This window comes from Benincasa hispida, chromosome 3 (genome assembly GCF_009727055.1).
Source record: "Benincasa hispida cultivar B227 chromosome 3, ASM972705v1, whole genome shotgun sequence".
Taxonomy (NCBI): domain Eukaryota; kingdom Viridiplantae; phylum Streptophyta; class Magnoliopsida; order Cucurbitales; family Cucurbitaceae; genus Benincasa; species Benincasa hispida.
In genome coordinates this window covers 61106365-61116797 of record NC_052351.1, presented here as the reverse complement: position 1 = coordinate 61116797, position 10433 = coordinate 61106365, and the positions used below count along the sequence as shown (strand labels likewise).

The window sequence follows — 10433 nt, the reverse complement described above, 5'->3', positions numbered from 1 at the left end:
AATGTCTTCTTATCCACCATCTTTGATGTGTGAGGATCTATCACGGCAACAAATATGAGTTTCAATGACACAATATTATAGCCAAATTGTGGTTGGTGATTGAAAAAAGATCGTAAATGTGAAAAATGTGCATTTTTTTTTGTGAGAAAAAATGTAAACTTAGGAACTTTAATATTTTATGATAGTTTTAAAATGCCACAAATTTATGACATTTATTAACTGTCACTAAATAAAATTAATTATTATATTTTAAATAAAAAGAAATATGGGATTAAAATAAAAGAAGAAACCCTAAGAAACCTTTGAATCCTTTGTTCATCTTCTTCTCAAGCCCAACCACAGTCTTCAACCCTCATGTCACTACAATAATCAATAAAAACAAAAAAAGAAAAAAAAATTTACAAAAACATTTAAAAATAAGAATAACATTAAATCACTTTGACCTTGTATACATTTATTGTTTAACCTTGAAAATAATGGAGAACTAAAATTGAAATATTAGAAAGGAAAGATTTGAGAATTGGAAGATTGAAAGATAGGTGGGTTTATATAGACGTCGAATTATATTTAATTACATGTGGAATATTTATTTTGAATTAAACCTTTTGAATTAGTTAATGTGTCAGTTGGATATTAAAAAAATGTTTTTAATGTCAACATAATTTTAAAATCAAGAATAAATAATTTATTTTGAATTGGTTAATGTGTGATGGTAGATCATTTAAAAAAAATTAACGTGAATATTAAAAAAATCAAAATTTTAAAATTAAAGATAAATTGAGTGCGGCTACAAATTTAATTTAAATCAAAATATCATTTACCAAATATGAACTTAAAAATATTTTTTCTGTTATTCAATGTAAAGTAGAGATTATTAGAGATAGTATGTGATTTGTTTTTAGTATATATTAGTTAAAGATAATTTTTAATTTTTTTTCTTTTTACGTGTGTTGCTAAAAAAAATAGTGGAAATGATTTTCTTTTAAGATTTTATCTTTTTATTACTTTTTAGTGTGAAATTACGTAAAATATTCTTAGAGGTAAAAGAGGAAATCAAAAGTTTCTTACTCATAGCCCATTTTAGATAGTATAGATAAAAAAATACTTCTTAAACATTTTTTCTCTTTCTGTCCATTCTCGTTGAGATAATTGATTAAAAGACCAAAATCTCAAGTCTAAAATGATTTTTACCCCGCTATTTAGAACTTGAGAACTTTAACCTTTTGTTTACATCATTATTATGCAAATTTACAAAATTATTCTTAGATTTTTCCCTCCTCCATTTTCCTTTTTCGTTTTCTTTTCTTCTTTCTTTTTTTCCCCTTCTTCTCCATCTTTTCATTTGTTATATTTTTTTCATCTCCCTCTCTTTCAACGGTACTTCCATTCATTCCCGATTTCCTTATTTTCATGTCTCCTTCATTTGCTTTCTTCTCCATACACATACCCAGCTCCAACGACCTTTCTCTCTCCATTCAGTTTATGTTGCACAATAAGCGGAGAGCGAAAGATTGAGTCAGAGAACAAGATCGTAAGAGAAAGGAGAGAGAGGAGAGCAAGATGTGTGAGAGAGGTAAATGAGCAAGAGAGCAATAGAGGAGATAGGAGAATGAAAAAGGGGAGCGAGAGGATAATCCGCATGTACGAAAGAAATTTCATCAAATTTGATGTTAGCAAAGGGTCAAAAAACCTCATTTTTAAAAACGTAGGGCAACTCCCCTCCTCCAAATTTGGGTCATTCATCCCACGAATGCCTTCCCATTCCCCTCTTTTTTTCATTCCCAATGTTCTCCTTTATTTTTTCTTCATCATGTCAATGGTTGGCAACTGACTGCCAACAATAGTTTTAATTTATTTATATTTTTTTTTTCGTTTTCTTCTTATTTTTTTTATCCTCCTCATTCTTTTTCCTTTTCTTCCATTCATCTTTCCTTTTGACCTTCTTCCACTATATTAAAAAAGAAAAGAAAAGTAGATCGACATTTCAAATTTAGAATTGTTGATGGCAAAATTTGACCAAAAAAATTCATTTACCTTCATTTGTCACTGACAGTAAATTTTTATTTTAGGGAAGAGATCATCAACAAAACAATTAGAATAACACATTGGACTAATGCTTGCCGTAGACATTCTCATACTTAAATTATTTTTTAACAAAGGTTAGAGAAAGCTTTTTAGGGAAGAAGATTATCTTAATGTGGAAGTGTCATATTTTATGTATAGTGGAGACTATACCTGAGTTTTTTTCATTCTTTTAGGAAAATAATTTAGATTTCCTTTATTCTTTTAGAAATATGACTCTCAAGAGCTGGATCAGGCGACACGGGGGCGTTAGATTCAAGCCTACCAACCAAGAATAGACTCTAAGAATGGGACATGTTAGTCTCAACCTCAGGCTCCAAGGCAATGCATGCTAATTAAACCAAGGCCATGTTTTTAAGATAAGAAGTGTTTATTTTAGACTATCTCATATTATAATTTAAGAAAGTAGTATTTAAAATATTAACATATTTAAATAAAAAAATATTTGAGTTTCAAATTAATCATGTTCAAAGCAACAAAAATAAATTGTCATTTTTTTTATTCCAAACTTAATATTATAATTAGAATCTAGCTCTTCCCAAATTAAACAATTTAGATTGAAGTGATTCCATCCCATACCCCAAAAATCTTCTCAGAATTAATTCAACTACAATAATACGCACATTTCTATTCATAAAACTATACAAAATAAATACAATAATGGGAAGAAACTAAAATGTCTAGATCTCCTAAAGTAGGTTTTATTGATGCTCTTCAAAGTAATAGTTTCATCCATACGGTTCCTATTTGACATTTAAATTTCAATGGTGTGTTTGGCCTAAGGAGTTGAGAAGTGGGAGTTGGAGAGTAGGAGTTGTGAACACCACTCCTTAACTGACCCAAGGAATTTGTGGGTCTCACAATTAAAAAACATCAATCTTATACTTTATCAATTGCTCCAAGACTTTACAATTCTATAGACTACATAACTAAAAAAATATCGATTTTATAATTTATCAACTCCTTACTACCAAAATTGATAGGTTAAATAACTTAATTTCAATAATATTTACACATTTATCGAAAAACTCTATTTTATAATTATGGACCTTAAAATATAAACTTCTTAACTCAATGTATTAACTTCAGAATTTATAACTCAACGTCGTGTCCACGAAACATTTCCTTAGTTTATCTTTTTGCTGTTTTGGTTTTGATTTTTGAAGTTAAAAAAAAATGTAACTTTTTTATTCATTATTTTTCAAGTGAATTGTTTTGTTGGTAACGTTTCTCTTGAAATATCAAACTAGAAAATATTATTACAACTAACCAAGAAATCAAACATCACAAAGGCTTCATCTTTCAATCTCAAACACATTTGAATTTTATTTTATTTTAAATTTTAAAAACGATGGGTGGGAAGTGAGCAGTTCACCATCCAAAAGGCCCCAAAAAGAGTAGAGTTGTCATTTGCAGTTCACTTACTGTTCAAGTTATTCATTTTCAATCCAAACCCTAACAGAAAAAAAAATAAATTAAATGCATAAAGACCCAATCTTTAGTTGAATTTTAATGACCCACATAAAGAAAACAATCAAAAACTTACAAAGTAGAGTAGAAATTTCAATCTCCAAGCAATTCTGTGACGATTTTTGACAATTAACATCTTTCATATTCATCGCAGTCTTATAATTACACACACCCACATTCAAATTTCACTCCCACTTCTCTTCTCTTCTCACTCCACCGCAATAATGGGCGCACCCAACTCAGCCCCAGCGGACCAGAGCCGGAATGGCCCTTGACCCACCTCTCCGGCATTGTTCCCGATGGGGAAAAACGACGGAGAACAGCCACTGCCGTCCGCCATCGACTCCAGGCCGTCCGGCCAGGTTGCCGATGGCCGATGCTGTTGTGGGTGTGTTTCGATTCGAAGGCTCATTGGCTTCAGATGCATCTTCATTTTGCTATTGTCCGTTGCCTTGTTCGTTTCTGCTGTTTTTTGGCTGCCCCCTTTTCTCCATTATGCAGATCAAAAGGATCTGGGTCTCAATCCATCGTATCGAGGTGGGACTCTTCATCGATTTTTATATCTTTGTGGGGTTTTAGGGGTTCGTCGATTGCTGTTTCTTTTGTGGGGTAAATAGATCTGAGAATTTTTTTGAGAATCTAGTTTGGATTTTTGAGATTTTGCTGCTTGTTCCTGCTGATTGTGTGTGGTTCTGTGTTGGCCGAGGAAAATGAGGGTTATTAGAGGGATTTAGATTGGTTTGTTTGATGGATTTGGGCTAATTTTGATCTGGAATTTGATGAGTTTTTTGTGCCGTTCTTGGGTTCCTAGAGGCATGCCTGTAGAATCGTTTTGGTTTGTGGGAGTGAGAAGTAGAGAAAATCAACCACTAGTTTCGAGTAACGGAAGGCCCTGATTTTCAGGCTTTGATTATCACCTTTCCTAATTAAACATGGGGCAGCTCATTGGAGCTTGCACTAGGATTGTCCTAGAATCAATTATGCTTGTTATTATTTGCATAATTAAAATAATTACATGTCTTCATCATTGGTGAGAAATTTTACTCACAAAGTTAAAAAAAAAAAAAAAAAAAAGGAAGAAGAATATAGAGAGCATGAATTGCTTGTTTCAACCAAAAATGTATTCCTTTTTCAAGTTTTCGGAACTTTGAATCAACTAAATTTCCCATTTCTAGGGTTTTAATTATTCTATCGGAGTTCATGTGACATACATGTCTTATTGGCTTAAGTAAATAGAGAAAAATCTAATGTTTGAAACTTGTATATATGTGTGTGTATAAAAATTTTGAGTTCAACAAATATGGGTTGGAGATTTGAAACTCCTACCTCAAGGATAGGAAGTTTAACTAGACTGATGAACTCTTATGTTGGCTAAAAGCTGTATAGTTTACGTTTATCAAGTCATTTATCAAAAATTGGATAAACATAGAATTATTTATTTTCAATCCTTTTTCTGACTAATTGAATGTTAGTACTTTTACCCACTTCTTAGATTTTATGTAGTCATGGAAAATGCTAAGATTTTTTCTCTCTTGTCTTTTTGAATAAAATCATTTACTCGTGTCATGTAAGGCACAATGGTCTATCCTCTTTGTAACTGTAGCATTTGTAATCTCATGATCATTTGGAGAAGTTTTTTGTAATGCATTGGATTTGATCATTTTTGTAATTTCATATTATCAATGAAATTAATGTTTCCTATCTAAAAAAAAGGTTTTGCCTTAGAAGTGAGAAGCCTCACCATTCAAATAAAAGACAGGAAGAAAGGAATTTCTCTAAACTGCCTGCACCATCCATATGCAGCTGGAGTGCAATCTATATTAAGCTCACGACTGGTTTGGCCTTTGTTTAGTTTAAAGTTAGATATTTGTTATTTGATATGGATCAACCATTTTATAAACCAACTTCGCGAGTTACCTGTGATTTCGCACTTCTCCTTGGATATTGGTTTGGTTGGTAGGGCCTTAGGGTTAAAAAGTTGTTTTATAATGATGCATGGAGATTCATCTTGGCCTTTAGTTGGAGCTGAACTGTAGCATGTAGAAAGTGTTTTGAGTTCAAGGAGTTCTGGATTTGGCTTGTCTCAGCTTTTTATTTCTCCTTGTCCAAATACTTCCACAATTCAAAAGCCTTATTGCAGTCTTTTTTTCGGTTTTGGTGGATTATCTTCCCCTCCCTTTTGTCAAATGAATAAATTTTCTGTGTAACAATTCAGAATAGTGTTTTGGTGTTTTCAAATGATCTGTTTCGACTGTTAAGTTGCATATATCAATTTAAAATCAAGCATGAGTTATATGGCTAGTTCATAAACTAATGTTTTAGTTGGTTTCAACAGATTTATGTAAAATGATGTTATTTGATTTCCATCCTGGTTGACTGGTATGTAGTATTCATGTGTTGAAGTAAGGTATTGATTCCACAGCTCTAGATGGTTGAAAATTGCAAGTTATTTGAGGTCGGTACACATGTCAATGCAACAGTTTCTTGACTTGAGGGTGGGAGGGTATAGCATTTTTCTAGTTTCTCTTGTTTTTGTTAACGCCTTCAGTATTATTTTTGTGATTATAATAATAGTAGCAAAAGTAGTATATTGGCTTCTTAAAATTGTTTAGAATCACAAACCTGTAATTGACATTGTAGTTCCTTGAAATTACCCTTCCATCTCACAAACGTGATATATTATGTGTGTGCAGCGAGAAGTTATATTAACGACAAAAGTCAACATAAATTCGTTATCAAGAATTGAAGTGGCTCAACATATTATCTCTGACTAATTTCTGTTTCCAGGTCATGATATAGTGGCAACATTCAATGTTGAGAGACCGGTCTCTTTGCTGGAAGACAATATCGAGCAACTCCGAACGGATATTTTTGAAGAGTTCAACATACCTTCTATCAAAGTATCTACTCTTTCTCATTCTCGCTGATTTTGCACTCTATATATTTAATGTATATTGTATCTGATGCTCTTTCAAACCAGGTGGATATCCTATCTCTAGAATCATTACCTGGATCAAACCGTACAAAAGTTGTGTTCAGCCTCGATCCAGATACTGATGAATCAGAAATCTCGTCAACTTATCTTAGTTTAATCAGGTCGACCATTGTAAGTCTAGTAACGAATCAGTTCCTCCGCATTACTAAATCCATGTTTGGAGAGGCCTTTTCGTTTGAAGTACTGAAATTCCCCGGAGGAATAACGATAATCCCGCCACAGAGTGCATTTCTTTTGCAGAAAGTGCAAATTCTTTTCAACTTTACGTTGAACTTCTCTATTCATCAGATTCAAGTACATTTCAGTGAACTGACCAGCCAACTGGAGGCGGGATTACGACTGGCTCCATATGAGGTTTGGTGTCTCTCTATCTACTCATTTGCATTAGTATTATTGGATGAATTTAGGTTTCCTCTGAATAATGTTTTTGTTTTTCATTTTTTAGTTTTGAAAATAAGATTGTTATCGATGGAGACCTTAATTTATCTCTCATGAGTATACAAGCTACCCAAATTGTTTTTATTGTTCTTTCTGTAGCTGGATATCTTTTAACCTGATGAGTAAAAAAGTATTATTATTATTTCTGAGTTTCAACGGAGTTGTGCTTAGATATTTGAATTACTTTGCCTTTTTATTGTAAAAATTAGCTAATGCTCGAGTTTGATCTTTGGTGTTTACAAGTTGTTTTATTATAAATGCAGATTTTATATGTTAAACTTTGGAATGCGGAAGGTTCAACCGTGACTGCCCCTACAATTGTCCAGTCGTCTGTACTTCTTGAAGTTGGAAATACTCCATCAATGCGACGGCTGAAGCAGCTAGCTCAAACAATCTCAGGTTCTAATTCTAGCAACCTCGGCCTGAATAATACGGAGTTTGGAAAGGTGAAGCAAGTTCGCCTTTCTTCAATTCTTAAACACTCCCTCAATGGCAGTGAAGGGAATGGCCCCACAAGGTCACCTTCTCCTGCTCCTATGCCCCAGCCCCATAACAACCCCCCGACTCATCACCACCACCACCACACCCGTCTAACCCCTGCAATTTCACCTGCCCCTGCAACCGAGAAGGGTGCACCAGAATACGGTTCGCCTGCCCCTGAAAGAAGCACAGCATCACCTAAGAGAAGTTACACGGCAAAGCCACCTGGTTGTCAATATATCAAGAGGAAGTCTGGTAGGAAAGAAGGAAAGCAATCTCATTTAACCCCGCTTGCTTCACCCAATGTATCTCCTGATCATTCTGCTGCATCGCCATCACCATTGCCACAACATAAAGTAAACCCACCAGCAGCACCCATCGTTCCAGCTCCGGCATTAACTCCATTGCCAAACGTCATTTACGCTCATGTTCAACCACCTTCCAAAAGCAACTCCAACCACCCCGAAAAATCCACGACGAATCCATCAGATGCGCCATCTCCATCTCCATGTGAGTAACAAACTGATTCTGATAGGAAACTGGAGTCTTTTAACTACAAAACTCCCATATATTTCATTGAACAATCCCAAATTTTCCATTGTGAACTTTTTTGACCGACTCAACTGATTTTGCAGCTGGTGCTGATCGTTGTTGCATGATCACTCAATGGGGATTCACACTGTTTCTTATTCTCGCATGCCATATGTAACATTCAAAAAGAAGACTACTGGTTTTCTCATGAACATGTGTCGACGATGACACAAGAGATGCCAAGGTTTTTATAAAATGATAAAAGTGCAGGAGTTTCTTTAAAAAGTGTGAGCAGAGTAGAGGAAAAGCAAAGCCAAAGAGGCATTGCTTGTTGTAAGATGGTTTCTAAGTGTGTAAATATCATCTGATTAAGAAACTTGTTGCTGATGCAGTTTCAGGTCAAAGTCCACAGGGGTGGCAGGCCTTCAGAAACTTGCATATTTTCCCACTGTTTTGTGTATTATGATCTTCTTCTCCATAAAATGTAAGGAGATAGAGAAGGAAAAAAAGGAGAAAAAAAAAAAAGAAAAAAAGAAAAGGAAAACAGAGTAAATGCATAACTTTTTTCTTTTACCATTGTGTTTCCCATTCACTTTTTGTTCTGAACTCTTAGGCTTTTTGTACCCAAAATGGCATTCTCTTGTATTGTTCAAATTTGAAGCTTGTTTGTATATATAAACACATAACACAGCCTAAGCCTCCACTTGAATGTAACAACTGTATAAGTTTTTGGTTTAAGATTATTGTTTTTAAATGGTTGAAGGATTTAGAATTTATGGATCAATGTTTGTAACATAGCATAGGGATGGATATAAGATGGTCAAAAATAGTTTCAGATGTGCTTTTTCATTGGGTATTGTTTTGAAGAATATATTCTTTTGGTCAATTTACTTTTCTCACTTAAAAGGATAATTTTTTTTAGGAGTAAGAATGTTTACTGATAATTATTTCTGGGCAAAATATCAATCAAAATTTTGAACCGATAATTGTATTAATTTAATCTTTGATCTTTCAAAATTGTATCAATCTATATCTTTCTTCAAAATCTTGTTAATGCATCAATTAATTGATTCAAAGGTAATCTTAAAAAAAAAAAAAAAAAANAAAAAACTTAATTGCTATAAGTGAATTGATATCAATATTGATACAATTTTGAGACAGTTCTATTTGAAGAACTTTCAAAATTGTATCAATCTATACATTTGTTTAAGATTGTATTAATTAAACCCCTAAGTTGTTGTAAATGAATTGATTTAGATTTTTTATTAAAATTATTTTTAAAAATCGTCCATGCACTGAGACAACTTTTAAGTGATATCTTGATTGAGAGTTTAAATCGATATGTTTATGCAAGTTAGGGGCTTAATCGATAAAATTAGGTTAAATTATAAAAAGAAAATGTGCCGGACCTTTGGGTCTTGTGTAAAAAAATTACCCATGAACCTTGAAAATTTTCAGAAAAATATCCGTCAACTTTCAAAAATTGTTCAAAACTATCCCACCGTTAGCAAGCCAAAAGGAAAATGACTTGGATTGTTAACTTAGGATGAATGGTGTAAATTTTTCTTGTTCACACTATAAAAGTGTCTTCATAAATATTTATGGACATCACATTAAAAGCACGTTGACGTGCCACACACAATAAATAGAGATAATATTGGAAAATTTTCGCATGAATATTGTATAACATGAGGGGAAAAAAAAAACATTACCCGTGGATGTTGGGTGTAAAAGAAAATTCTAAAAGCCCTATGTTAACCGATTTAAAGAGGGAAAAAGGAACACTTTCAACCAAAGAAAATGAGAACTTGAGGTTGATGGTGAGTTTGGAATACATTTTTAAATGTTTAATTTTTTTAAAAATCATTTAGGAAGAAATTGGAGTGCTTAACAACCATTCAATATTTTAATCCCTTTTTATCAAAAGTTTTTAAATAAAAATGAGTTTTTGAAATACATTTTTCTTTCAAATCAATCCAAACCAGCACGGTTCGATGAACGATTTTGCTGATGAATAAGTTGGGAGTGTATATCATGTTAATTGAATAATTTTTACCCAAATTGCTTAAACTCTAAAATGATTTTGGATGTATTTTGAGTTTTGATTCAAATTTGCTGCTAAGCTTTGATCATTATAAGATGACACCTCAAAAAGGTTGATAAATTGATAGTCGAATCGAAATAGCTGCATATAGATTTGTTAATAATTAAGAGGTCTAAACAAAAAAAAAAAAAAGTATAAATTTACTTTAAAGTTTTAAACGAACGAATCAAACTTCTGACTACAAGGTCGATAATACGAGCACTATGTAAGTTGAACAAATGATAAATTCAATTAATTTTAAGCTTGAAAAGTTTTTCATTACATCTTGAATTTTGAAAATTGAAAAAATAAATTAATGCAAATATTAATTTATATCTTTAAACTTTGGAGGTT

At 32.7% G+C, this 10433-nt stretch overlaps 1 protein-coding gene across 1 annotated transcript; it reads left to right on the top strand.

Annotated features, from left to right (window-relative positions):
• Nucleotides 1-3613: 3613 nt before the first annotated feature.
• Nucleotides 3614-8631, top strand: LOC120073837. Its single transcript, XM_039026710.1, has 5 exons — nt 3614-4089; nt 6340-6452; nt 6533-6901; nt 7249-7975; nt 8101-8631. The coding sequence occupies exons 1-5, from the start codon at nt 3852-3854 to the stop codon at nt 8172-8174; spliced, it is 1521 nt and encodes a 506-aa protein (XP_038882638.1). The 5' UTR covers nt 3614-3851; the 3' UTR covers nt 8175-8631.
• Nucleotides 8632-10433: the final 1802 nt, after the last annotated feature.

What these genes read in the sequence shown, in the direction of transcription:
- LOC120073837 (XM_039026710.1), top strand. Translation starts at nt 3,852, where the DNA reads ATGGGGAAAAACGACGGAGAACAGCCACTGCCGTCCGCCATCGACTCC. An exon ending in TCTCAATCCATCGTATCGAG is followed by an intron (nt 4,090 to 6,339) that starts GTGGGACTCTTC and finishes TTCTGTTTCCAG; the next exon opens with GTCATGATATAGTGGCAACA. An exon ending in TACGACTGGCTCCATATGAG is followed by an intron (nt 6,902 to 7,248) that starts GTTTGGTGTCTC and finishes TTATAAATGCAG; the next exon opens with ATTTTATATGTTAAACTTTG.